General features: G+C 35.3%; 3 protein-coding genes, 1 long non-coding RNA gene and 1 other non-coding gene across 9 annotated transcripts; 2 read left to right on the top strand and 3 right to left on the bottom strand.

The window, feature by feature from the left end:
• Positions 1–3,000: 3,000 nt before the first annotated feature.
• On the top strand, positions 3,001–11,813 carry LOC104117822 (U-box domain-containing protein 62). Of its 5 annotated transcripts, none has more exons than XM_070201998.1 (9): positions 3,001–3,536; positions 3,754–3,988; positions 5,755–5,836; positions 6,695–6,752; positions 8,739–8,846; positions 9,762–9,850; positions 10,033–10,128; positions 10,213–10,283; positions 11,354–11,813. In XM_070201998.1, the coding sequence occupies exons 1-9, from the start codon at positions 3,161–3,163 to the stop codon at positions 11,475–11,477; spliced, it is 1,239 nt and encodes a 412-aa protein (XP_070058099.1). In that variant the 5' UTR covers positions 3,001–3,160; the 3' UTR covers positions 11,478–11,813. The 5 variants fall into 5 exon arrangements, with proteins under 5 accessions (XP_070058099.1, XP_070058098.1, XP_070058097.1 ...); XM_070201997.1 differs by having other exon boundaries at positions 3,751–3,988; XM_070201996.1 differs by having other exon boundaries at positions 3,002–3,644.
• LOC104117821 (uncharacterized) lies at positions 11,683–13,257 on the bottom strand. The gene is made up of 2 exons (XM_033661692.2): positions 12,516–13,257; positions 11,683–12,481 (listed from the first exon to the last, which is right to left on the bottom strand). The coding sequence occupies exons 1-2, from the start codon at positions 12,797–12,799 to the stop codon at positions 12,130–12,132; spliced, it is 636 nt and encodes a 211-aa protein (XP_033517583.1). The 5' UTR covers positions 12,800–13,257; the 3' UTR covers positions 11,683–12,129.
• On the bottom strand, positions 12,764–12,866 carry LOC117281842 (U6 spliceosomal RNA). The gene has a single exon (XR_004512471.1). It is a non-coding gene; the product is annotated as a U6 spliceosomal RNA (small nuclear RNA).
• A 262-nt stretch (positions 13,258–13,519) lies between the features above and the next one.
• LOC138891757 (uncharacterized) lies at positions 13,520–15,447 on the bottom strand. Its single transcript, XR_011408079.1, has 3 exons — positions 15,312–15,447; positions 14,901–14,969; positions 13,520–13,747 (listed from the first exon to the last, which is right to left on the bottom strand). It is a non-coding gene; the product is annotated as an uncharacterized lncRNA (long non-coding RNA).
• A 3,391-nt stretch (positions 15,448–18,838) lies between these two features.
• LOC104117823 (chalcone isomerase-like protein 2) lies at positions 18,839–21,399 on the top strand. Its single transcript, XM_009628946.4, has 5 exons — positions 18,839–19,044; positions 19,162–19,248; positions 19,851–20,006; positions 20,288–20,514; positions 21,107–21,399. Coding segments are annotated over exons 1-5 (633 nt in total). The 5' UTR covers positions 18,839–19,043; the 3' UTR covers positions 21,269–21,399.
• Positions 21,400–27,784: the final 6,385 nt, after the last annotated feature.

The following is a 27,784-nucleotide window of genomic DNA, read 5'->3' as shown; positions in this document are numbered from 1 at the left end:
TTCTGTTGTTAAACTTTAGGATCTCATGTCCTTAACTTCATATGTGTAGTGTAAATGTTAAGGACATGGTGTCCTTAACTTCATGTGTGCAGTGTAAATGTTAAGGACATAATGTCCTTAACTTCATAAATACTGTGTAAATATTAAAGACAAAGTGTCTTGTATTTGCACCTTCCATTGTTAAACTTTAGGACATCGTGTCCTTAACTTCATATGTTCAGTGTAAATGTTAAGGACACGACGTCCTTAACTTTATGTGTGTAGCGTAAATGTTAAGGACATAGTGTCCTTAACTTGTATTTGCACCTTCTATTGTAAAACTTTAGGACCTCATGTCCTTAACTTCATATGTGTAGTGTAAATGTTAAGGACATGGTGTCCTTAACTTCATGTGTGCAGTGTAAATGTTAAGGACATAATGTCCTTAACTTTATGAGTGCCGTGTAAATATTAAGGATATAATGTCCTTAACTTCATAAATACTGTGTAAATATTAAGGACAAAGTGTCTTGTATTTGCACATTCTGTTATTAAACTTTAGGACATCATGTCCTTAACTTCAAATGTTCAGTATAAATGTTAAGGATACGACGTCCTTAACTTCATGTGTGCACTGTAAATGTTAAAGATATAATGTCCTTAACTTGTATTTGCACCTTCCGTTGTTAAACTTTAGGACCTCATGTCCTTAATTTCATATGTGTAGTGTAAATGTTAAGGACATGGTGTCCTTAACTTCATGTGTGCAGTGTAAATGTTAAGGACATAGTGTCCTTAACTTTATGAGTATTGCGTAAATATTAAGGACATGATGTCTTTAACTTCATAAATACTGTGTAAATATTAAGGACAAAGTGTCTTGTATTTGCACATTCCGTTGTTAAATTTTAGGACATCATGTCCTTAACTTTATATGTTCAGTGTAAATATTAAGGACACGACGTCCTTAACTTCATGTGTGCAGTGTAAATGTTAAGGACATAATGTCCTTAACTTATATTTGCACCTTCTGTTATTAAACTTTAGGATCCCATGTCCTTAACTTCATATATATAGTATAAATGTTAAGGATATAGTGTCCTTAACTTTATGAGTGTTGTGTAAATATTAAGGGCATGATGTCCTTAACTTCATATGTGTAGTGTAAATATCAAGGACACGGCGTCCTTAACTTCATGTGTGCAGTGTAGATGTTAAAGACACTATGTCCTTAATATTTACACAGCACTCATGAAGAAAGGGTAACAACATCTTTTCGTATTAATTTTAATAGAGTAGTGGCTATTTGTGCTCAGCATTAAAAATACTAGATAAAAACTAAATACCATGTTAAAAAGTGGTTATCCCACGTCATTTTTTCGGAATTATACTGGGATTAAGGGCCTCCGAATATGGTTTCGCCTTAGGTCCCGATATCTGTTGAGCCGCCCCTTATTTGACTTGATACACAGTGGCGGAGCCAACTGATACCCCCTTGCGGAAAAATGCACTATGTAGATAGGTGAAAACTATTTTTATAGACATATATAATATATGTTGACTCCGCTTGATTTTTTCGTATATTTACTTTTATATACTTTGATGCCCCTTAATGAAATTCTGGCTCAGCCACGGTTGATACTAAGTTTAATAAAATGAGAAAGTTTTTTTTAGAACTTGTGATCTTAAATATTTCAAAATATTTGACTATAAAACTTTTAAAACTTGTGATTTTAAATAAGTTATACTATTTGTGTGACTATAAAAGCTTTCAACACGGAAACGTGAGAGACTTGTTTTGGAACGAACTAACAAGTAAATAGTGACAAACAAAATGGAATCGAAAGAATACTTCTTTTACATTATTTGAAAAGATAACTACATATAGGGGTTTATAAAGGTAAAATTTATAACTTAAGGGTTTGTTTGGAAAGTCACTTGATTAGAATTGGTATAATTAGTAAGGTAGTGAGATGACGCAGGGAAAGGGATAATAAGAAAATTTGATACCTAAAGCAAGTTGGCAGAACAAAATGAATAATTTGAGTATTATAGTAATATAAATTTAAATTTCAGTATAGACAAACAAAACATTATATGAGCTTTTTTTCATTTGTCTAATCATTGACTCAGACAATGATACCCACCTTGTGTTTTCAACGACCATCAAATTGACCAATGTTCTTAATTTTCACTATCCTTAATACAAACCTAATCGAAATCGCATCAAATCGAAAAGTTAAACCGAACCGATTAAAAAACTTAACTAGATTTGGTTTGATTTGATTTGGTATTGAGTAAAAAAATTTGAAGCAAACGGACATATAAATATATAATTTTTTATATTTAATTTTAAGACTTTATATAGAATTTTATTTAAAAGATGTCTAGAAATATTTGAGATCCTCTCATGTGATATAATATTTAATTGAACTATAAAGTTTATTTATTTTTATTTACTTTAAATAATAGATTGTATCAATTTCTTATTATGTGTTATTGAAATACGTCAATTATCTCATTGTTCTTTTATATTCATATGTCAAGATTTATTATGTGTTTTTCGAATTTGAAGTGTTGTTTCGATAATTTAAAATTACTCATATCATTATTTAGGTATCATATTGATTTTTATGTTTAATTATTAAATTTGGTTAACTTTGAAAGTGTACATCAATAAAAAATTATTGGTAGACGACTAAGAAAATAAACTATTATGTGTTACTAAAAAAAATTCTCCCATAAGATCACTTTAATAGTCATATATTTGTTATTTTTTTAAAAGTTTTTAGTAAACATATATTCACATATCAAAATTTTATCTATAACTTTAATAATGCAAGATTGAAATTATATTCATGTAACAAAAAACCTGAAAAACCCGAGACAAATTCGAACCAATCTAAATCGATATAATTAGTTTGGTTTGGTTTTGATAAAATCCGAACCAACCGGTCCATGTACACCCCCGGCAGATACATTTAAACACTTACTACGGCGTCGTTTTATCTTCCCCACCCCCAAATTCCTAAACCCCCAACTCTTGCCATCTTTTTCGCTAAAACGAAAAAATTCCACTTCCTTCGTCACCAAAAATGGAGTTTCTCTTCAATCCAAACCTGCAATTCTACTTACGTTCCAGAAATTAACTTGAATTAGGGTTTTTTAATTGACAGTGCCTATGGCTTCTGAAGAAATGGGCCTGGTTTCGACCCGACGAGTGGAAAATGGACTCAATTCAAACTCACAGCTCGTTTTCCATGAAACCTTCAGCTGCGGCCCACCACCACCTCCTCGTCGCTGCGCCGCCGCCGTTAGCGGTGATCCGGGCCCCAAAACGACCCGAGAACTTACCGGATTCATCGACAAGTACGATAATAACCACCACCACCACCATTACTTCACTCATCAACAGCAAGCTGCTGATTTTCGCCGTCAAATGTTCGCCGACGACCGCGGTGGCGATGGATCAGAGGATGATGACCTGGATGATGACGAGGATGATGGCGATAATGATGATGAAAATGAAGCTGAAGGCATCGTTATAGTTGAAAATAGTAATACTACTACTACTACTACTACTAATAATAATAACAGTGATAAAGTTAATAATAACTGTAGTAGTAAAATTGGCAGTGAAAAACCAAAAACCCTTTCTGCATTTGGTAAGTGTTTTTTGACAATTTCTTATATTTCCTAGTTTGTTTTTCTAGACTCGGACTTGTTTCGGTTTGATGCGTAGTTGACTATTGATTTATTGATATGTTGAAGAAGGCGCTAAGGAATCAGGAAATGAGGGCAACATACACGCGAGAAATGCAGTGACAATTGCTAGTGTTGATGGGGAGGTGTATTATAATAGTCAGTATTTGCAGGGAGGGGAAGGGTCAAATGCAGGGCCGAAGGAAATGGGGTTTGAGAATGGGTGTGGGTTTAGTGGGAGAAAGGAAGGCTGTTATTCAAGTGAATCAGGAGAGTCTTTGAGAGCTATTCTCTCCGATCCAATTATGTAAGTTTCTTGTCCTGTACCCCCTTCATCCAATTTATATGATAATGTTTGACTGGCACGGAGTTTAAGAAAGAAAGAAAGAGTTTTGAAACTTGTGGCAAAAATAAGTTATAGACATTGGTGTGAGTATAAAATGAAAAGTTTAAAGTTAAATTGTTTCTAAATATAGAATGTATCACTCTTTTGGGACAACCTAAAAAGGAACGAGTACCACATAAATTGGGTCAGAGAGAGTAATCTGCTTTGCCTGTTCGCTTGTTTTTCTGGTTTAGCTGCTTGGCTTTCTATATCTTAAGTAAAGCATAAATTGTGTTTTGACCCTAGTTTTTCTTGAAAAGGCAAGTTAGTTAGTATTGGAATGAAATGGGCCAAATGGAGGAATTGAATATAGAGGATCCTTATAGATGGCCTCAATCAATTTTGGATTGTGATGCAGATGATTGATATTGATAAATTTGATGTTAATAATATCATTAAATGTTGTTTGCTTTCTTGGAGCTCTTAGTTTAGACATCGGACAAAGACAATTAGGATGATCTGACATGTTAATATATTTGCAAGGTCAAGTGACAACTGGTGTAAACGAGCAACTAGCAGTTATATGCTAGAGGTTGCATTTAGGCGAATGCATTAAGCTGCAGCTATGTGAATGCAAGTAAAAGTAAATCCTGTAGGAGAGCATATTGTTTTAGCTTTAATCAAGCGTGATCTTGCTTGAGAATAAAAGAGTATAAATGCTATCTCTAATGCTAGCTCTAGTTTCTCAGTTATACTGTAGGTGTGCTCTGCTACTTCCTTTCTAGTTATAGGAAGAAAAGAAAAGGGCATTTGGTGGGATGAAATGACTTCTTGAATTTTACCTAGATGACTCTTGTAAGTTTTTTTTCCGAATCTGGGATGGTTGTCATTTTGCCAAACCAACAAAAAAGAAACATAAATTGCACCCAAGGGTGTGGCCTAGTGGTCAATGAATCGGATGCAAACCTTGGAGACCAGGGTCAAATTCTAGTAGGGACAAAAAACACTAGGTGATTTTGCCTAAGTACTAGTGAATAGAGTTATCCGATACCTATGTTGGTGGGAAGTAGTAGGTACCCAGTGAAATAGTCCAGGTGCGGAAATTTAACGGTAGATTGAATGTTACTCCCTCCATTTCATTTTTTTGTGAACCTGTTTGATTGAGCACAGAGTTTAAGAAAGAAAGACTTTTGGAACTTGTAGCCATGACGTTTCTGTGGCTATATAATCATGACATTAAGGGTAAAATGAAAACTTCTAGTTAAATTGTTTCTAAATATAAAAGGATGTTTTTTAAACAAACTAAAAAGCAAAAAGAAAAAAGTGTCACATAAAATGGAAAAAAAAGGAGTATGTTGTTAGCTTATGCAAGTTCCCCCCTGATTTTCATTTAAAAAGTCTTCCGAATCCCCATTGGTCAACAAAATGTGCTCTTTTTGGAAAATGGCTGAGGCGTGCTTTTACTTTTTCATTCTTCTAATATTTAAGGGATCTTATCTGTTCTGAGTTATCCAATGATGATGCTTGTAGTAGAGGTTGAAATAATATTATGATTATTTGCTTATGTAGTTAGGTGGTTTCTTTCCATATTTGTATTTACCGTTGTTGGTTCATGCATTATTTTATTTGTCCTAACTTAACAACACATGCTCTTGTAGTCTCTTTCTATATGTTATTTGCTGTTCCAGATATTATTTTATCCATCTGGTTACTTGCATCCACACTTGACATCGCGCTGTCAATTTCAGGGGAGCGCTCATGGATGATGCAATGATATTGCCTTGTGGGCATTCCTTTGGTAGTGGTGGAGTGCAGCATGTGATTAGAATGGTATGTCCTCTGGGAACAATTTATTACCAACTTTCATTTATACTCGATATTAATTGCATTTGCATCTAAACTTCTTTATATCTCTTTCCTTTGAGGATTTTGATATTCAATGCTGCTTAATCAACAAATTCTGTTTCAAGATGCATTAGATAGAGAGACTGACAGCCTTATTGGCATAATAGGAGAAAGTATGTTCCTGAATTTGGGGTTTGGCTGTGGTTTTTATGCTTTTTTGATTTAAGTAAGCATCTTTTGAAAAACTTCTCTCCGCTTTCAGTTTAGGGGAACTGCACTGCATTTGATTACATAGTGTGATAACCAAGAAAATACTAATATTCTTATTGGTTGGAGAGAGATGCAAATGGCAAAATCAGATGCAAATGCCTTTAATTTAAGATTTGAAATTTATAGGACCAACTGTTCTGAAACCATATCACCTCCAAAAGCTGTATATGGACATTGCATGCTTATTCAATTAAATCTCTCGTCCCTCCTGTCAAACAAAAATAGTTACAGTAATCCTCTGTTTGCACTATCATCTGATGTTGCTGCACAAAATATTTATGAATCTAAGTGTTTATCTTTTTACCGTAGCAGGTCTAGTTATGACATTTGTTGATATCTAATGAATGTATGTATTCACATAAATGCAAGAGACGAAATTTTTATTGGTTTTTTCTCCTTTCGTTAAAAGTTAGTTTTTCCTTTCACATTTGCAGTAGGAAGTTGTCTTCTCGCATTTAAGTTGGCTACAAGGTCCTAGAAAGAGAATATGAATATGTGGGACTAAAAATTCACGTGTGCCACTGGACTAGTGCTAAAATAAGTTTCTAATTAGCCTTTATGGTGTAATTGCAGAAAGCTTGCTATATCTGTTCACACGTGGTGTCTGAAGATTCAGTGGCGCCAAATTTATGTAAGTATATGTTCTGTACTTATGGTAGATTTAGTATACCATTTCCTCTGGTTTCTCTAATATTTGATGATCTGTCTGGTGAATGCCAATACATATTCAAATGTCTGCTGCCGTATAAGGGATATTGCTAGAGGTGTTCATAATTCGGTTAGGGATATTGCTAGGGGATATTTGAATCAGCGCAGACTTAACTAAAGATAGTGCATAATGGAAGAAAAAGATCCATGTAGGTGATACCTACTAGTTGGAATATAGGTTTTAGTCCTATTAGTACGCTTTTCTAGGAGTAGTTTGACCTTATCATAGATTGATATGCAAATGAAAATATAGAAACTTTTAATATTTTTATTATTATTACCATCTTTATGTGTATTTTTCTTATTTTTCGCTTTTATTTATTTGATATGATGAAGAAACATTGTCGGTGAGGATTCATATAGCCGGCCCAACTTATTTGAGACTGAGGCGTAGTTGTTGTTATGTTTAACCAAAATACCTTACCGAACCAAAAATCTCGGTCTTTTGGTTTTGGTAATTCGGTTCGGTGTTTGGTTTGGTCTCTAAAAGTTCAGCAATTCAGTTTGGTTTTCAGTTTTCTCCATAAATTATTGAATATACTGAAATACCAAACTTTTATGTATTTAAGTTTTAAATGTATATATGAATTGCTTTAATGATATAATTTATTATTTTAAAATTTTATAATTATTTGAATTTATCATTGAAGTTTTATAATTATTTTGAATTTATAGATTCTCGCTTTGGGTGCGAGAGGTCCCGAGTTCGATTCTCGGAACGCCCCTTTACTGTTCTTTTTTACCTTATCAAAAAAAAATTATTTTGAATTTATATATATATATATATATATTGATTTATATAATTATTTATTTCAAAGTTATGTTATTTTAGAGGCTCAATCAAAAGCCAAAACCAATCCAAAATGATTTTTTTTGAACAAAACCGAATTTATTTCCGTTTTCAATTTTAATAGACGCAAAGTCCAAAAAACTGAACTGAACTGACCAATGAACCACTCCTAGATATTGCCATTCTTTTAAGTTCATTTTTCATAACATAGGTTGCAAGGATTGGAACATAACATAGGCTGCAAGCATTGCAGGAAACCATTTACTAGACCTACCAGTTACAATGAGTTATAAGCATTTCTTGTGCTGAAAAGTACTCATATATTCTTATAGCTTTGTCGCCAGGATCATTGAGGATCTTCAAGCACATGTATGGACCATTTTCAAAATACAACCAATGGGTTTTGGTGGATAGATGGATCGTTAAAAACCCATGTGATTGAACTTTTCGCTATTATGTACCTTGAAACCCAAAGCATCCTCACAAGCCTTCATGCAAGTTTCTTGAGAGCAAGTTTGTGGAACTATCCACCACTGCATGACCCTATGAGTACATGGCTTGAAGGTTCAGAGCGATGACACATTTTGTGACCCTCTTTAAGACATTGCTTTTTCCTCTAATTTAGAATACTCATTTCCTATTTTAGCCTATTATTTTAAGTTAATTCCACTGACCTTCAATAACCACTTTGACCGTTCATCTGTAGACATCTCACCCTAGCTTCCGATAAATTGACTTGTCCTCAGACATCCTTTAGAATCAGTGAATCACCTCACATGCTTCTTAGTGTGCACACCTAATGTTTCCACATTTGGAATGCGCACTTCTACCTTTATAAAAAAGACAAAAACTAAGTCTTCTTTCTCGATCACAGTATAGAAAAGAAAATCATTCCTTCGTCATGCTTTCTATCTCACTACTTTCGCATATTAAACTGCTTAGTCTATTTCTGAACCACCATTGCTCCAGTGTCCATTCTATGTCATCTCTATCATTTTCACTTCTTTTGGCAAAGGCAACTCTATTCTTGCAGTTGATTTCCAAACTAGAGGCAGCTAACTTAATTTCTCATAGCAGACTGAGGATATCTAATTAACAACCCACATGTTTTGGCTGTAGCTTCAAATCTAAGTTGCTCGGACTTGGGTGCGGGTGTCGATACGGGTGCGGATCTAGAAGTCAGATTCTTCATGATCTATATTTTGAGATTTGGTAGTACGGATCCAGGTACGAATACGGGTGTGGGGATTTGGCTAAAAATAATTCAAATATCTAAAAATAGAGTTATAAAAATATATCTAAATTATTCAGCTAAAAAAAAAATATGTCTAAATTATGAGACATTATGTGGAGAACTTACAAGGTATTCCGAGAAGGACAAAATATTGATAAGAGGAGAATTCGAGAAGGAGATAAAAGGAAAAGGACTGACATAGAAATTTCTATATACAAGGTATTCCATTTTCTTCAATTTCATCCTAGCACTATTGTATCTGTCCGATTTTCTCCATCGATTTTGGTCAAAATACCCAAAATCGGTTGACCAGATTCGGTACGGATCCCACACCTACGTCGTATCGACATGGGTGTGGCACCGAAAGTGAAGAGTCCTTATTTAGAGTTAGAAGGGCTTCGAAACTTGTTGCATTAACTTGTCAAAAAGTAAGTCTGCATTAAATCAACTGGATAAATTTCTTTGCTAATGCCCTGGGGCTTTGGTCTGGCGGTAAGAGCACAACTCATGACGTGTGAGTTAGGCGCATGTCACTAGTTTGAACCTTGCAAGCAAAAGCTTGATATTTAAACTGAAAAGGTAGAGGAACAACCCCATTATCCATCGAGTCTCGTACCACATGCCACTGGCCCTCGAGGATCTCTTGATTATAAAAGAAATCTTCTCTAACATCAGAAAGTATTGGCTCTATCATATTCATAAATGTGTGACCCCAGTTTTACACTATATTTGAACTTCTAGTCAAACCTGTCCGCACTTGGAAGAACATAGATTGAAGGGTCTTTATGTGCTTCACTGGTCCTTTATGCATTTTAAAGGTGTGAAATGAGGCTAAGAGTTAGGTCATATAGTCCTATTTTTCTCTGTTCTTTCTGATGATTTCTATTTGCATTTCCATATTTCTATAGCTCTTCGAGCTGCAGTTCAAGCGTTCCGCCGAGAAGAGGAATCACAGCTTAATCGTTCTTTCAAAAGAAGAAAGGAGAGATATGACCAGGTTTGCCACTTTCAATTTTTTTTTAACCTATACCACGACCTGAAATTAGGTGGAAATAATGTTAGAAGTTGTTTAATTTGGACTTAAGATAAAAAGAAAAATCAGGGAGAGTTACATTTGATTGTCCTTGTGCTCAGAAGCCTGACTTTACCTTAAGGCCTTAATATCATATCCTGATGCAGGATAGAGGGACCTTTGGTGATTCACCGCTCTCGGATCATCTAAGAGGAAGAGGCGTTCAGTTTCCATTTGCTGTCACAGACAGGGTTATTATAAAGGTTCTTCCAGTAATATCTGAATTTCAATTACATTTCCAGATTGGTTGTGAATGGAGTATCTAATTGAAATTGTTGATCAAATAGGGTAACAAAAGGACGCCTCAGCGTTTTGTGGGTCGTGAGGCTGTTGTTACCACTCAGTGCTTGAATGGATGGTACATCTCATTCTTTGCATCATTTAGTTTTTCAAATTTCATTACATCCTTTTTTACCTCTCAAAGCGATTCACCATAATTTGTAAAAAGTCCACTAAAATATCCTTTGTGCTTAGGCTCTCAACATTTGAGTTCTATATATCTGTTAAGCCTAAAAGGTTATAATCTTCATAAATCTGGACTTCTCTCGCCCTTGGGGCTTTAGTTCACTGGTAAGACGTAGCATAATGTGTGGGTCGAGTTCGAACTTTGCCACAGAAAAAACTCTAGTATTTAAGCGGAGAAGGTGGACGATTGGGCCCATTATTCATCGAGTTCGGATCTTGCGCCACCTGATCCTCGAGAAATTCTCAGTTATTAAAAAAAACTCTACACTTTTCTAGCACATAGCTCAGTAAGTGGTATGCCCTTTGAATTTTAAAATGCTTTAGTGCCAGTCAGACATGCGAGGGTTAACATATTTCATTATATTGCATCCAGATCTCTGACCTTTGAAATGCTTACTTTGTGTAAGTAGTTTATTAAAAGAATTCCTCAGTCACTTAGGTTTTTCGGCCTTATTATATAAAGAAAAAGAAGAAATGTTAATCTTAAGTTTGTTGCACTTTGCTAATCCCTTCGAACTTTTTGTCTCAAATGGTCTTCATTGAACTTTGTCAGAGAGGCTTCTGAGTTTTGCCTTTCGACCTAATGATATGGTATTCATTTTAAGTGCACTGCTGAATCCAACTTATTCAACTTTTTCGTTTTTCCTTTTTTTTTCTTTGTGGAGTATATCTGGATTTTACATCTATATAATTGACATCGCGATTTGACTTCTCGTCATCTTGCAGTATCTGATAAAATTCTTCAAGTACATGTCTAATGGTGTTCTGTATTATGAGGAAGACGGAGTCCTAGGTTCAACCTTTCTTAACACCGAGAAATTATTACCTCTTATTGTGAATGTGTCGTATTCCTTATGCCACGCTTAATAAGCACTGCTCAAGATGTTCTTAAAGATTCCAACTTCTAATGCCTCACTTTACCTATGAGGACTGACTCCTTATTTGAATGTACAACTTGTGCAGGTATGTGGTAAAGACACTAGACAATGCTGAGAGTGTAAAGTTGCAATATCGCTCCCTAGCGAAGGTTTCAGGTAACTTATCAATCCAGCCAATATCAAGTAAGACGGCAGCCAATTGGCTGTAGAGTTATATTCAGTAGAATGACCATAACTCTCTCGTTCTAACCTACTGCACATATGCCACTTTTGATACATATAGTCTAACTAGCGACAAGCATGAGTTCTTTCAGCTGTAATCTTGATCTTGTATCTGTTCCACGCGATTCTCAGGCATAGGTGTTGTATATTATAAAGGTTGTCTCGTAGCACTACAACCTTGAGATGTAATCAGAGATATGAATTATAGAGCGACACTTGTATAAAATAAATGAATTATACGGAGTCATTTCCACAGGACTTTGTACTGACTGGACATTTCAGAAATATGAAGATTAAAAGTAAGCCATATGCTCTGAAGTAAATCATATTCTCCTATCTGCATTACCTTCTGAAGCTCATAATATCGGTTCTGTGCATATGATAATAGAAGCCAAACATGATTTGGTTGAATTTGGAACATGGTTCTTATCAACAATCTTAAGTGATGCTGGGGCAAGCTAGCCAGGTAGCAATACATTAAATAATCTTACTAGTGCGAACATCAATGTTTCCACTTTGTTTTTCTCTCATAACCATATTGCAATTCAAATTGTAATCTCTTGACCACGGAACTGTTCAGCTATTGTAGATATCGAGGTCACAAGAATGATTTTTCACTGCTCAATTTTTTCTGTCTCTTTACAACCAACAACTTTTAAACTGTGTCAAAGCATTCTCCCTAAAATTCTTAACTCTTACTATACAAAAATGAGTGCAAAACAATCCCATTCCTCTACCAGCTCCAACTCTGCTTGTCTTCAACAGATAACAAGCAGGTCCAAATTCAACTCCTTTCCCTTGTACAATTAACCCCCAAAATTTTGTCAATCCTTCCTCTAAATCTTCTTCTAATGAACCCCCTTTTCCATTTTCATTTAATTCTCTATCTTCTTCATCTCTAAGTTCTTCAACAAATATTAGTCCATCAGGGGTTCTTTTTTCTCCATTTTCCCATTCATTTTTCATTATCTGCCATTTCTCCACTAAGGCTCTCTCAGTTTTGATCTGGGGGTCTTCTCTCTTGCCCTCTATCATCTTCTTGCGCGTAAATGTGGACCAGTAGTGGCGCTTGCTTCAAGTTCTTTACAACGTCCACCATCGATTCCTTCATCCACTCGTCCAGATTTTCAAATACTATGGCTTCCTTTCTTTGATCATCTTCTTTCACAACTCTGTCCCGGGGCTGTGGATTTGATAGAGAAAGAGAAGCAGAAACACTAAGAGGCCTCCTTTGCATCATTTGATTAGAGATTGGGAGAGATGACTTTGAGGCAAATGAATGAGTACTAACACATTTTGTGCGTATCATTCTTGTGCACAGGCCATGTTAATCTTCTCTGTATCGTTCCAATTTTATCCAATGTTCCTACGGGAACAATAGGATGAATCCGTAACGACGTCATTTTGAGAGTATATATATCAAATTACTGCTAAAATTGTCTCTCTTACCGGGGTTTTATTTCCCCGGAATGGTTTTTGTTTAAGGATTTTGAAGACTGGTGTATATGAACAAAAATATTATTATGTTATGGCCTTATGGGTGCCATTGAAAAGGTGACACGAGCATAGAATGCGCAGTTATAGCAAAGGCACAAGCAAGGAATAGGTTGGGTGAAAAAGGCACACGCCTTGCCTTTGACATGCATTGCTTGAGACCAATCAAATTCATTTGTTTAGTGCTGAGGTGGAACCAATGATATTTTTCCACGTTTATGAAAAGATGAAACACCACATATTACAATTCTCTGAGGTGAGAGTTTGGTTCTTTGGCTATTTGTAATATCTACTTCCATCTCTCAAAATGTTGGCATTTTTGTTTTTTTATGATATTCAAATTTAGTAGACTTAATTATGTAAGATTTAAACTTTCATAAAAAAATGTAACGGTCCAAAGTTGTATTATTCGAAATTTGTCAACTTTGCGGTCACGCCCCCAAATTCTCTCCGTAGGACGTCGTGATGACACTTTAAGACTAGGTAAGCCTATCAATTATGCGAAATAACGGAATCTAAAATTGAAACTCAAATCTCAACATATGAAATAAATAAAAATTGCAATTTAAAATAGTTATAACTCCCAAAACCCGGTAGAAATAAGTCATAAGTTTCGAAGAGAAATACTAAGTGTCTTTATGCATCAAACAACATAATAAGGATAGAGGGGGACTCCGAGGTCTGCGGACGCTGGCAAATATACCTTGAAATCTCCGCGTACGGCTAGCTCACTGATATCTAGTATGATAGGAAGTACCTGGATCTGCACAAAAAGATGTGCAGAAGTGCAGTATGAGTACACCACAGCGGTACCCAATAAGTGCCACGCCTAACCTCGGTAGAGTAGTGACGAGGTTAGGTCAGGCCCTACTGGAAATAATAAAAGACAGGGCGAAAAAGTTTAACAATATAACAATAACAATAACAATAACAATAACAATAATAATAAAAAATAATGGAAGTGAATCAAGGTAGGAGTATGTCACAATTTAACTGCACAAAATAAGGGAAAATAATACATCACAGAAGAAAAACAGAAAAAATTTACATATTCAGGGAAAAACAAAACAATCAAGGCAAGTACACCAATAGAAAAATATCAACAAGGGCACTCCCGAGGTACCGCCTCGTAGTCCCAAATCATAAATAAATGTACAATATCTCTTTTCTTTATATCACCGCGGGAGCCTTCACATTTAATTTTAAAGAAATCATTTTTCCCGAAATAGCATTCCGCATTTTAGCCACCCTTATCACACCGCATGACTTCTAGTAGTTCCCCTACTAGCCACGCATATCAAGCCACCCTTATCTCACCGCATGCGTTTCAACACCCAGACCTTATACCACCGCATGCATATCAATATCACAATATATCACAATTTGCACCTCAAACGCCCAAATATTTCAACTTGCCAAAATAAATCAACAACATTACTTTCTACAATAAGGAGCTCACGACTCAATCACAATGAACACAAAATCTCATAAAATATTCGGGAGTGAATAACTCAATAAAAAATAATATTTCACAAATTTAACACTTTGCCTCAATATCAAAATTTTAATGTCAAATACTTCATTTTAATAATAATTCAATTAAGAAATTCAACCTTCAAATATTGAGCACAGAATAAAAGAAACAAAGTTTCAATTAAACATGTAAAGAAATTAGCAAGAAAAGGTAAGGCAAATATAAAATGTAAATTTAGACCAATGATGATAAATATAACCGAATAAAATAATTTAATTAATATGTAATAGATATCTGTACAATTTAAAACCAAACTTTTTCACATTTAGCCCGTGTACACACTCGTCACCTCGCGTACACGACTTTCAACATATCACAATTATTATATCAATACCAATCCTAAGGAAAATTTCCCCCACACAAGGTTAGACAAGTCACTTACCTCAAATCTCGCTCAATCAGTCAAGTAGTTTGCCTTTTCCTCGATTTTTCAACTCCGATCAGCTTGAATCTAGCCAAAATAATTTCATACTATAAATATAACTATAAAGAACTAATTTAAATAATGAAATTACGACTTTAGCAAAGAATCGAAAATTCGGCCCAAAAAGTCAATCCGAGCCCACATCTCAAAATCGGGTAAAAGTCACAAATTACGAACACCTATTCGACCACGAGTCCAACCATATTAATTTCACTCAAATCCGACCCCGAATCGACATCCAAATCTCAAAAAATCATTTTATGAAATTTCTATAATTTTTCCTAAATTTTCATCTCAAAATACTAAGTAAATGATGAAAATAATGATATATTCGTGTATATTGACCAAATCCGAGTTAGAATCACTTACCCCGATGAATTTCTTGAAAATCCCACGAAAAATTGCCACAAACCGAGCTCCCAAAGTCCAAAAAAATGAGATGAAAGCCTCGTTTATATGGTACCAATCTGATCTCCCAATGTGCTGACCGCACATTTTTTTTGTGTGGTCCGCACATTTAAGGTTTCTGCGGCCGCAATCCAAATTGTGTGGTCACAGTTCAGCAACATCTGCAATCCAAAAATGTAGGAGGATTTTCGCGGTCCATACATTTTCAACTGTGGTCCGCACATCTTCAAATGTAGTCCCCACACATTTTCCACTGCCTTCGCACTTTGAGAGTTTGTGGCCACACATCCGTACTCCAAAAATGTGCCCTCCGCACTTCAACTGCTCCAGGACATTATCAAAGTGCCGAAATGCCCAAACTCGTTCAAAACTCACCCGAAACATACCCGAGGCCCCCAGGACCTCAACCAAATACACCAACAAGTCCTAAAACATCATACTAACTTAGTCGAGCCCTTAAATCACATCAAACAACGCTAAAAACACAAATTGTGCATCGATTCGAGCCTAATGAACCTTAAACTTCAAACTTTTACATCCGATGCCGAAACCTATCAAATCAAGTTCGATTGACCTCAAATTTTGCACACAAGTTATAATTGACATTACAGACCTACTCCAATCTCCGGAATCGGAATCCGACCCCAATATCAAAAAGTCCACTCCCGGTCAAACTTTTCAAAAATTCATCAAATTTCCAACTTTCGTCAATTGACGCTAAAATGACCTACGGACCTCCAATTCAACATCCGAACACGCTCTTGTGACCAAAATCACCCTACGGAGCTATTGGAATCGTCAAAACTCCATTCCGAGGTCGTTTTCATATACTTCAAACTACGGCTAATACTTAGAACTTAAAACTTCCATTTTAGGGACTATGTGTTCCATTTCACTCCGAAATCAAAAACAAATCCTCCCTGCAAGTTACGTAACCACAAAATGAAATAAAGAGAGCAGTAGATAGGGGTTCGGGACTAATACTCTCAAAACGACCGGCCAAATCGTTACATTTGCCATCCGTTACAATGTTGGTTCCTTCGTACTATTGGCGTTAGCAAATCATCTAATATTTGCTTATCATTGATGGAGCTCCAACGTGAAATGAGTGGACCGTATGTGTCCAAATTATTCAAGAATGATATATCCAAATTTACCCCTCAACTTTTGACTGTTTTAAGAATTACCCGAAGGTAGGAGCTCTGTTAGGGATGAAGCGTAATTTGTCAAACAACTGAGGTGATATTAGATTAAAAGTACTAACAGAGGGCAGCACTGCTCAATTTCGAATAGGAATGAAACACAGTACTTGTATTTGTATGAATGCCACATGGCAAGAATAAAAAGCCCTCTCAACGTGCATTTCATTCTCCATTTCTTTTTATATGAATAAACAACCTTTCCCATAAAAAATAAATGATTGTGTGATTATTCATTTTCAATGGCAAATCGAGAATTTTAATTTGATGGGTCGATCGTTAAGGTTTTTAGTACTCAATTCTATGTACCTTAAAATTATAAGTTCAAATATAATATTTGTTAAAATTTTAATAAGTTTTCACACGTAACACGTCGAAAATATTGGGTTCAAATAAACCTGATGCGAACCACTGGATCCGACCCGCAGCTATAGATGGTAGTGTCAAGCCACCAATCCAACTATCCAAGTGACCCAACCTATGGTTTTGACAAAAATAAAGGTGTTTCAAGAAGTAGAGTATAGGAATATTTGGTGTAGGGTTCATTATTTCAACTAACTAATAGAGTATAGGAATATTTGGTGTTTCAAAAAGCGACTTTTCATTATTCATAATTTATAATAATAAAATTTGACTAAACAAATATTTAATTTTATAATTAAGCATAATGATAATGTATTATTCAGTTAACTATTTTTTTTATTACAAATAAAAATACAATTCTCCCCTCAAATATGAATTAAATATATGAATACTAGATTGGAGTTTTATAAAGCTCCTTATTGAATTTGAACTGAAAATGCAGAAATAATAGGTTAAGGGCCGTACCTTAATGATCCCTAACCATATTGTTGTTTCTGAGTTATAGTTTTTTCTGGTAGTGTGTTCCCTAGACTAATAGATTTTAATAAATTTAAGATTTAAATAAGAAGCGAAAATACCAAAATAACTCTCTTACACATAAAAGAAGTATTATACTCATGGTTTAATTGCTTAACACAAATTAAATTTATGAAAATTTGTCCGTGGAAGTACCAAGTATGATATTTCTATTATTTAAAAATGTTTGATATGTTATCGATTTCACAAGAATCAAAATTAAACTTACCAATAACTACGGGAACAAAAGTGTAATTGTTACCTTATAGAAGAAAAAGTTATCCCTAGTACAAAAAAGGTGGCAAAATATCAAATTGGTCGGTCACCCGAAACTAATTTCATTTGCTAGTCAAAAAATATTTAAAATATGTATATTTAATATATATAATATACACATATGCAAACAACAATACAATAATAACAATCCAGTATAATTCCACTAGTGGGGTATGGAGAAGGTAGTGTGTACGCAGATCTTACCCTCTACTCTGGGGTAGAGAGGCTGTTTCCGATAGACTCTCGGCTCCCTCCCTCCAAGAACTCCCCACCTTGCTCTTGGGGTGACTCGAACTCACAACCTCTTGGTTGGAAGTGGAGGGTGCTCACCTCCGGAGCTTATTCATTAAAAGTATGGAATTTGGCTAGCATGGAATTTGGACATATTTAGCGAGTCACCAAAATTCTTGAGAAAATGTGATGAAATGTTGACTATTTTGATCAATCAGTAAATATTTCTACAGAAGTTTAATAAATAATGTCAGGTGTTCAACAAGACAACATGGCTTAAACGTGGTTGGTGAAAGGAGTGGTGGTTATGCAACAAGAGACGAAGGCAAATTTTGTCCTTTTTTTCTTTGAGCTAAATTAATACGAAAAAATTAGTAGTAAGTTCATGACGCAAATGGGATATAAATAAGGACATAATCTTGATAATTTACGTGTAAGATTGAGCTTATTCTTTTGCAAGTATTAAATAGAAAAAATATTAATGAATTGTTCATTTCTTACGAAATATCTCGCGTTTATATAGGGTACGATAATTTACGTGTAAGATTAAGCTTATTCTTTTGCAAGTATTAAATAGAAAAAATATTAATGAACTGCTCATCTCTTACGAAACATCCCGCGTTTACGTAGGGATCGAAGAAGGGTGATGCAAGTATTACTGACTGATTCTACGACTCGAACCTCTGACCTATAGGTCACACGAAAATCAACTTTATCGTTGCTCTATAGCTCCTGTCGTAGTGAAACTTTTTTGTTATTTTATAAAAAGTTGATATCAAGCCAATTTGGTTAAGAGAAACAAACACATACTAATTATCCTAAATTTAATGATTGATGTGACTAAGAACTAAAACTAAAGGTTCTAAATTTTACAAATTCACACCTTCCTTTCTAATTACCCTTGCCAACCTTGCCTTTTTTTTAACCATAAAAATGTCTACGTACCTAACACGTTCATTGCTGGAAGGTAGATTGAGTGGTAGCTAAAAGTTCTCCAAAAATTATTCCCTTTTTAAATATTCCACAAAAACAAGAACAAACTTACTTTCATATTTTTAATCTCAAACTCAACCTAGTCTTCTTCTAAGTTTTCTCAGTCAACATAAAGAGTAAGCCATTTTAAAAGTTTCTCTCATTTTTTCTAATTTTATTTTATTACTTTTTGTATTTGTTGAGTAAAAGAGTGTTGATTTATTTGTTCTAATAAATGTTTAATTTCTATGTAGTGGGAAAGAATGAAGTGATGGTTGATGAATTCCCTTTTCCTTCTCAGTTTATGATCAACACTAAGCCTTTATCTTTGATGGGTCATGGTAAAAAAGCTTTTACCACAACTTCTTTAATTTTTATTGCATTATTTTAGAACTGCGAAGGGGAGCCCTAGAGCAACATTAAAGTTGTTTTCGTGTGACGTGTAAGTCGGGTTCGAGCAGTGGAATCAACCATTAATGCTTGCGTTAGGGTAGACTGCTTACGTCACACTCTTTGGGTGCGGTCCTTCCCCGGACCCTGCGTGAACGTCAGATGCTTTGTGCACCGAACTGCTTTTTTATTTTATTTTGGAGTTGCATGTGAATATCCATGTTGTAAATTTTTTGTTTGTAAGGTAAATTGTAAAGTTTTTGTTTTTATATTTAGTAAACATATATTTTCCCTTTGTGATGATTAGTTAAAGATAATTCTTTAGAACTAATTAGCTTTTATACATTTTGATCATCTGTTACAAAGAAGCCTATGAAAATGCTACATCAGTAGTTTAACATGGTTGATGAATATATCTTTTTGGTTTGGATTTAACCTATTTACACTGAGTGTAAAGAATATTTGACATTATTAGGGTGAGTTTTAACCTGTTGTAGTAAGGTACATTTATTTTTCGGGTTACTAATCTCGCTTATTCTAAATGTTTTGTCAGGAATAACTGACATTGAGATACACTTCCTCCAAATTAAATTCACTGCAATTGGAGTTTACTTGGATCCAGAAATTGTAACTCATTTGCAGCAGTGGAAGGGCAAGACAGGAGCTGAATTAACTGAAAATGATGACTTCTTTGAGGCTATTGTTAATGGTAAAATCTTCACTAATGACTTTATATTCTTGTTTTCCATAAGTTGTCGAAATAGGCGGAGCCAGAATTTTAATTTTATGAGTTTTGAATAACTGAGTTCTAAACTTACTAATTTTTTATATTCAATGAATTTCTTAATTCAATTATACTGCTAGAACAAAAGTTAGGCTGAACCCGTATCCGGGCTACTAGCTCCGCCCTGGTTATCGATTTTAAGATAAAAAATCTAAAAAGAGATAAATGAGTACAAATAAAATAATTCAAATGTCATATATTTGCAGCTCCAGTTGATAAATTCTTGAGAGTAGTTGTGATTAAAGAAATCAAAGGCTCGCAATATGGAGTGCAGCTAGAGAGTGCTGTACGCGACCGTTTAGCAGAAGTTGATAAATATGAAGAAGAGGAAGAAGAAGCACTTGAGAAAATTGTTGAATTTTTCCAGTCTAAGTATTTCAAGAAAAGTTCAGTTATAACATATTCTTTCCCATCTACTTCTGGCATTGCAAAGGTAAGATATGAATTAATGTCATCAAGTCATTTTCTAATTCTGAAAGGCGAGCCTTGGAGTAACAGTAAAGTTGTCTTCGTGTGAAGTATAAGTCAGGGGTTCGAGCCGTGAAAACAGCTATTAATGCTTGCATTAGGGTAAGCTGTTTACATTACACCCCTTGGAGCAAACGTAAAGTTGTCTCCGTGTGACCTACAAGTCAGGGGTTCGAGCCGTCAAAATTGCTACTAATGCTTGCATTAGGGTATGCTGTCTACATTGCATCCTTGGAGCAATGGTAAAGTTGTCTCACTGTGACCTATAGGTCAGAGGTTCGAGCTTTGAAAACAGGTGTTAATGCTTGCATTAAGGTAGGATGTCTACATCACACCCCTTGGAGCAACGGTAAAGTTGTCTCCGTATGACTTATAGGTCAGGGATTCGAGCCGTAGAAACAACTACTAATACTTGCGTTAGGGTGGACTTTCTACATCACACCCCAAGTGCGGCCCTTCCTCGAACCCTGCGTGAACGTGGAATACGTCGTGCGCCAGGCTGCCCTTTAAGGCAGTTTCTGATTTGGCTGATTGATGTTTGTTTATGACTTTCACAGATTTCTTTCGCAACAGAAGGTAAAGAAGACTCAGAAATTGAAGTGAAGAATGCAAATGTTGTAGAGATGATGAAGAAATGGTACTTAGGTGGAAATAGAGGAGTGTCTCCTACAACTATTTCTTCCTTGGCCGATAACCTCTCTGCTGAATTGTCTAACTAAAGAAAAGATGTTATGTTTATGCTGTCCTCATTTGTTATTTGGTCTTGTTGGCTTTTGTATAACCTAATGGAGACTTGTCTTTCATGATTTGTGTTTGAAATTAATAAAAAAGTTCATTTTGCTTGTTTGCATTATTGTCCTGTTTTCCTTTTTAGTCTCAAGAAATTGTTTAAGGGTGTTTAGTGGCTTCTCAATTATTGTATTTTCTTTCAACACTGTTGTGACTTTGCTTTTCTTGAGCCGACGGTCTATCGGAAATAATCTTTCTATCTTCACAAGGTAGGGGGTAAGGTTTGGATATACTCTACCCTCCTCAGACCTCACTTGTGAAACTACATTAGGTTTGTTGTTACCTGATCGTAGCTTCGAGTTCAGGTGTCGTACTGCGGCCGGACCGGAAAGGAGGGGGATAGTTTTGTCGGGCACCAAGGAAGATTGCCTCCACGATCGGTGCATGTTGCTCCTGGCGTAGTCCCTAGAGTGGGGTATTCGGCATGGGCGGAGAGAGCATCTGAAGGATTACTTCACCTTTTTCGGATCACATCAGTTTTTTCCCAGTGCGCGGAGCATCACACTTCATGTGGTTTGAGATTCTCTAGCAGATGATTTAAAATTAATTACAAAAGAACCTATTTCACCAAGTAGTGCTAATTTTATATAAGGGTGTTTGAACAGGGAAGGCTAAAAAAATTCAATTTGATAGATTTGAAAGATTCATTTACATATTGTTTCCTACAGATATGATACTTAAAGCACTGCAACTTCTAAAGGTAGATAAGATTAATGAATTAAATCCCGAGCACAAAGCAAACATGCCATAACAACAACAATAACAGAACCAGTGTGATCCCATAAGTTGGGTCTGGGAAGGATAGAGTATACCGCAGATCTTACTCCTACCTTGTGTGAAGTAGAAATGTTGCTTTCCGAGACATAATGCAAACAGGGCTGATCTCCTCAGCCGTTTTCGCGGTCTTGATATGAGCTGCATGGCTTCTCATCATGTCAAAGTGTGATGACCCATAATATCATCTTTAAATTTAATAAGTAACTTTGTATTCTAAAACCTCGAAAAGCACCATTTATCATTCCTCGACTTGCGTGTGTAGTCCGTACAATTTTCCGGAAAGTTTTTATGTGAAAAATGGATTAAAATGTGAAATAGAGCTTTAAAACTCAACTAAGTTGACTTTAATCAACATTTTAAGCAAACGGATCCGAATCAGTATTTTAACAATTTCGGTAGATCCGTATCGTGATTTGGGACTTGGGCGTATGCCCGGAATCGAATTCCGAGGTCCCTAACTCGAGATATGGAATTTTGATGAAAAATTAAAAGCTTGAAAGCTTAATGATTTCTAAGATATTACTGATGTTGGATTTATTGACCTTGGGTTCGTATTTTGGTTCCGGAGCCCGGTATAGGTCCACTATAATATTTATGACTTGTCTGCCAAATTTGGTGAGAATCGGAGTTGATTTGACGTGATTCGGATGCCCGGATGTAAAAATATAAGTTTTAAAGTTTTCTTGAAAGTTTTCTTTGATTTGGCGTCCGATTCGTAGTTCTAGGTATTATTTTGGCGATTTGATCATGTGAGCAAATTCGTATGATGTTTTAGAACTTGTGTGCATGTTTGGTTTGGAGCCCCGAGGGCTCGAGTGAGTTTCGGATAGGCTACGGGATGATTTCGGACTTAGGAAATCTGGTTTTCTACAGACTTCAGGCTTCTGGTGTGTTCTTATTCGCATTCGCGAAGGTACTCTCGCGAACGCGAAGAGCAAATTGGGGCTGGCACGTTTTGTGCTTCGCGTTCACGACATAGCGATCGCGTTTGCGAAGGCTTGAGGTTCAAAGCTTCGCCTTCGCGATAGAAGCCTCGCATTTGCGAAGGGAAAGAGAGTGGCCAGAAAAAATTAGCCTTCGCGTTCGCGAAGGGCATCTCGCGTTCGCGAAGGCCAAGCCAGGCAAACATCACGTTCGCGAGGTAGCCCTCGCATTCGCGAAGAGTAAAAATTGGACATCACAAATTTGTGCTTCGCGTTCGCGAGAGTACCTTCGCGAACGCGAAGGGTAAAAATCCTAAAAACAGAACTTAAGTTCTGAAAATAGGGTTTCGACCCATTTTCAATTCTTTCCCATTTTTGAGCTCGGGTAAGGCGATTTTTGGGCGATTTTTACGGGAAAACATTGGGGTAAGTGTTCCTTATCCTTTATTGATTATATTTCACGATTTCATACTCATTTATATCATGAATCCGTGAATTTATGGAAGAAAAATAAGATTTTTATAAAATATTTCAAAAATAAAAATTTAAGATTTGAAGATCCATTTGACATCGGAATTGGATAATTTTTATATGGTTGGACTCGTCTCGGAATGGGTGTTCGAATTTCGTGAGTTTTTCCGAGATTTGAGATGTGGGTTTCACTGCCGAATATGTTAATGAATTTTGGATTTTTATCCGAAAAATTAGTAAATTCATATGGAATTAATTCCTATTATTCGTATTGAATATATCGAATTGTTTGTGAATAGATTTGAAGCTTTCAGAGTCAAATTTAAAAGGAAAAATTGTGGTTGAATAATTGATTGGAATTTGCAATGCGAGGTAAGTGTCGTGTAGGGGTGGCATGTGGGCCGAGCCCGGTCCTAAGTGGGCTTCGGGGGCCCGATCCTAGACGAGCCGGTCCTAAGCGGTCCCGGGCTTCGCGGGCTTCTCGTTGGAACCGGTCCCGGGCCTAAGCGGTCCCGGTCCTAAGCGGGCCCAAACGGTCCTAAGCGGGCCCAAGTGGGCCCAACGAAAACTTTCTATTTTTTAAATTATTTTTATACAAGTTAGAGAAAAAAATGGTAATAAAAATATCTAAGGCAATTCCTAGTAAATTATATTATAGAATTGTCACCTAAATTTTTTAATTCAAATTTAAAGACAAAAATATTGTAAAGAGATATTCAAAGCAATGCATTATAATATATATACTATACTATACTATATATACATCTTAATATATATAAGCTATATTCGATTAACTTTATATACATCTTAAGATTTAAAGACAAAAATATTTTAACGAGATATTCAAAGCAATGCGTTATAATATATATACTATACTATACTATATATACAACTTAATATATATAAGCTATATTCGATTTACTTTATATACATCTTAAGATTTATACATTAATATTCGATTTATATACTATATATACATCTTAAGATACATTTATATATATATACACACACTATACTTTCTCTCTCTCTATATATATATATATAGAGAGAGAGAGAGATATAATGCAACTGGTCTACTAAGGAAGAAAATAGTTTAATTGAGGCTAGCATGATCTAATGCAACTTTATAAGCATTATAAATAGTTTGAATATTTATTTTAATTGAGGCTATTGCGTCCGCAAGTGTAGACAACTCCTCATCTTCAAGTGCTAAACCATTATAAACAGTTTCATACCAAAATTGAGGACCTCCTAATTTCATAGTAGGATTTAACAATGCAGCAACACCATAAATAGGGGGAAATAGGGAAAAAATATTTTTTAAATTTTTTTCTCATGGAATCAATAGCAAGTTGATAAATTTTCCCACCCTCTGAAAAATGATCAAACAAATTAGCAAGTTCTGCAATATAAACTAAACAGTTAGAAATAGTAGGATAATATTGCCCAGAAAATTTATTTGTAGCAATATAAAAATTTTTAAAAAAATCTACAAACATTTTAACATTAGCCCAATCCGCATTTATAAGGTGCTCGTCATCATCACTTACATTAGCATTAAACGTTGAGTTTATGGGGTTTCTATATTCATATGCAACAACTAAACTTTCATACATGTAATTCCATCTAGTTGGACAAGGTTTAGGAACCTTTCTTTCTCTTAGGCCAAATTCATCGCATCTTTTAAAATATTCTCTAAGTCTACTTCTACGGTTTGAATCAAAAAGCCAATTAAGAGCCATTTTAACCTTTTCAATTTTAACATTTAAAATTCGCATACCATCACCCACAATTAAATGATAAATATGACAAATACATCTAACATGAAAAATATTACTAAATGCAGGACTTAGTGTAGTGGTAAGCAAGGATACAACATTTGTGTTACTAGTAGCATTATCTATTAAAACTAACATTATTTTATCACTAATGCAAAAATATCTACAAATATCCGTAATCGTGCTAGAAATAAACTGCCCTGTGTGACGTGAATTAATTATTCTATAAGCAATAATGCGCCTTTGCATTATCCGATCCTCATCAATCCAATGACTGGTAACAGTAAGGTAATCACAATCATTACCACTTCTACCAATATCAGTTGTAATAGCAACACGACAATTTATATGAGTAAATAAATAGCGCAAATATTATTCATATTCATGTTTATATTTATAAATATCACTCTTTACGATTGTGCGAGGAAAACCTTTATAAGTAGGATTATAAACTTTTCTAATATAATACATAAAGTGAGGGTTAGAAGGAAAACTATAGGGTAAGCACATAACAATAACCATTTTTGCCAATTCTTCCCGATCTTTATTTGGATCATAATATAAAATACCACCGGTAATAGTGTTAATTCCCGGTTGAAATTAATTTGACCCGGTACTAAGGTCAGCCTGACTAGGTACACTTGTCCCCTTGGCCAAAGCTTTCATACGAAAATATCTAGCTTTATCTAGAGGGTGTAGCAATATGTGTCTAGTCAAACTTTTCGTCAACCCCCGTCCCCCTCCCGACTTCCAACATATTTAAAAACTAACTTTTGCCACAAGTTTTACACTTAACCCTATTTTTTTCTCTTAGTTGAGTAAAAAATGGCCAAACAAGAGATGTTTCTGCCCGTTTAGAAGGTTGTCTAGAAAAAGTAGGGGCAGTAATAGGAGGGTCAGACGGGGGATCATTTGGATTATTATTAGTTGGGTTAACTTCAGGAGCAGGACTAGTGGGTGTATCGTCATCCGGGTGCGTTTCATCAAAATCTATTTCTTCATCATCATTTTCATCAATAGTTGGATTACCATAAAGAGCATTCATATATTCATGGTTTAATTATTCACCGGGTGCAATATTATTGCAAAATTGACTCTCGGTAAATTATAATAAACTATTATCGCTATCAATAATAGCAGGTGTAGGACGGGTAACAGGTTTCGGCCGGGGAGCCGGGGGAAGTGGAGGAGGAACAGATTGGCCACTAGATTCACCACTCTTGAATTTTCCCTTATTTTTACTAAATATTTTTTTTAGGGAATAAGCCATCTTGATTAATCAAGCAAAGTAAATAAAACAAACAAAACTATAATATTAAAACTTAAGAGTTGGAACGAGTTTACCGAATTGACGAATTACTTGTTGAAAAATAATTATCGTTGAAGACTTCAATTCACCAACTTCACAATTTTGCACAAATTGTAACAATTAAGTAAGCAATTATAGAAGAATATTTGAGAGAGATTGATGATTTTGTGAGAAAAATGAAAGAATAAGGGGGTATTTATAGTTGAAAATAGGGGAAAAGTGTAATTATAAAAAGTTTGGGGTTAAAACAAAATTTGGGAGGTTAAATGGCTATTTTGCAAATAGCCAACGACTATTTTGGCAGACCAAACAGCTAGTTTTTAAATGGACAAACGGTCAATTTTTTTTTTAAAAAAATAATTATCCGTTGGGCCCGTTTAGGACCGCTTGAACCGGCCCACTTCTGAGCCGGTCCCGGTCTCGCGGGCCTCCCCTATGAGACCGGCCCACTACCCGGCCCACCACCCCACGGTCCCGGTCCTATCCGGTTAGGACCATTTAGGCCCACCGCCCATGTGGGCTTGCAGTCCTGGGCCGGTCCCGGTCCTAACCGACCCACTAGCCACCCCTAGTATCGTGGTTAACCTTAATTTGAGGGAATAGAACTCTTCATTTAATTGTTATGTGAATTTCATGTGAACGACGTATAGGCGAGGTGACGAGTGTCTATACGTCGTCAAATTAATTGTTTGCCTACTTACTTGAAAAATTATAAATTATTTTAAATCATGAATTAATTATTATAATAATTGTTTCTTTCCTATTCTTTGCCAAATATTAATACTTGAATTCCTGCATTAATTGTTACATGCTACTTGAATTATGTGTCTTAATTATTATTTGATATTTAGCATATTAAATATTAAACTGCCTATTTTCTCCCTGATTCTATAATAATTTGCTATTTGATCTTGTCTGTTTTATGATTAAATCATAATTATTGTATGCTTGTTGTCTTATAATTTCATATTAATTGTTGCATTTATTGGGAAAATTCCTTCTATAAGAATTGATAAATGAATATACTGGAGGAGCGGGTTGCATGCCGCAACAGAATTAATTATAATAAATATATTGGAGGATCGGGTTACATGCCGCAACAGACTTATGAAAAGTCCATATTGAAGGATCGGGTTGCACGCCGCAACAGACTTACGAAAAGTCCATATTGGAGGATCGGGTTGCACA

The sequence above is a fragment of the Nicotiana tomentosiformis genome, chromosome 5 (genome assembly GCF_000390325.3).
Source record: "Nicotiana tomentosiformis chromosome 5, ASM39032v3, whole genome shotgun sequence".
Classification (NCBI taxonomy): domain Eukaryota; kingdom Viridiplantae; phylum Streptophyta; class Magnoliopsida; order Solanales; family Solanaceae; genus Nicotiana; species Nicotiana tomentosiformis.
This window is presented reverse-complemented; position numbering and strand designations above follow the sequence as displayed.

Coding starts and splice junctions, on each gene's coding strand:
- LOC104117822 (XM_070201995.1), top strand. CDS start 3,161: ATGGCTTCTGAAGAAATGGGCCTGGTTTCGACCCGACGAGTGGAAAAT. Junction 3,645..3,750: donor AAAAACCCTTTCTGCATTTG/GTAAGTGTTTTT, acceptor GATATGTTGAAG/AAGGCGCTAAGGAATCAGGA. Junction 10,284..11,353: donor ACTCAGTGCTTGAATGGATG/GTACATCTCATT, acceptor CAACTTGTGCAG/GTATGTGGTAAAGACACTAG.
- LOC104117821 (XM_033661692.2), bottom strand. CDS start 12,799: ATGATACGCACAAAATGTGTTAGTACTCATTCATTTGCCTCAAAGTCA. Junction 12,482..12,515: donor GCGCAAGAAGATGATAGAGG/GCAAGAGAGAAG, acceptor CAAAACTGAGAG/AGCCTTAGTGGAGAAATGGC.
- LOC104117823 (XM_009628946.4), top strand. Junction 20,007..20,287: donor CTTTGAGGCTATTGTTAATG/GTAAAATCTTCA, acceptor ATATATTTGCAG/CTCCAGTTGATAAATTCTTG. Junction 20,515..21,106: donor CTACTTCTGGCATTGCAAAG/GTAAGATATGAA, acceptor TGACTTTCACAG/ATTTCTTTCGCAACAGAAGG.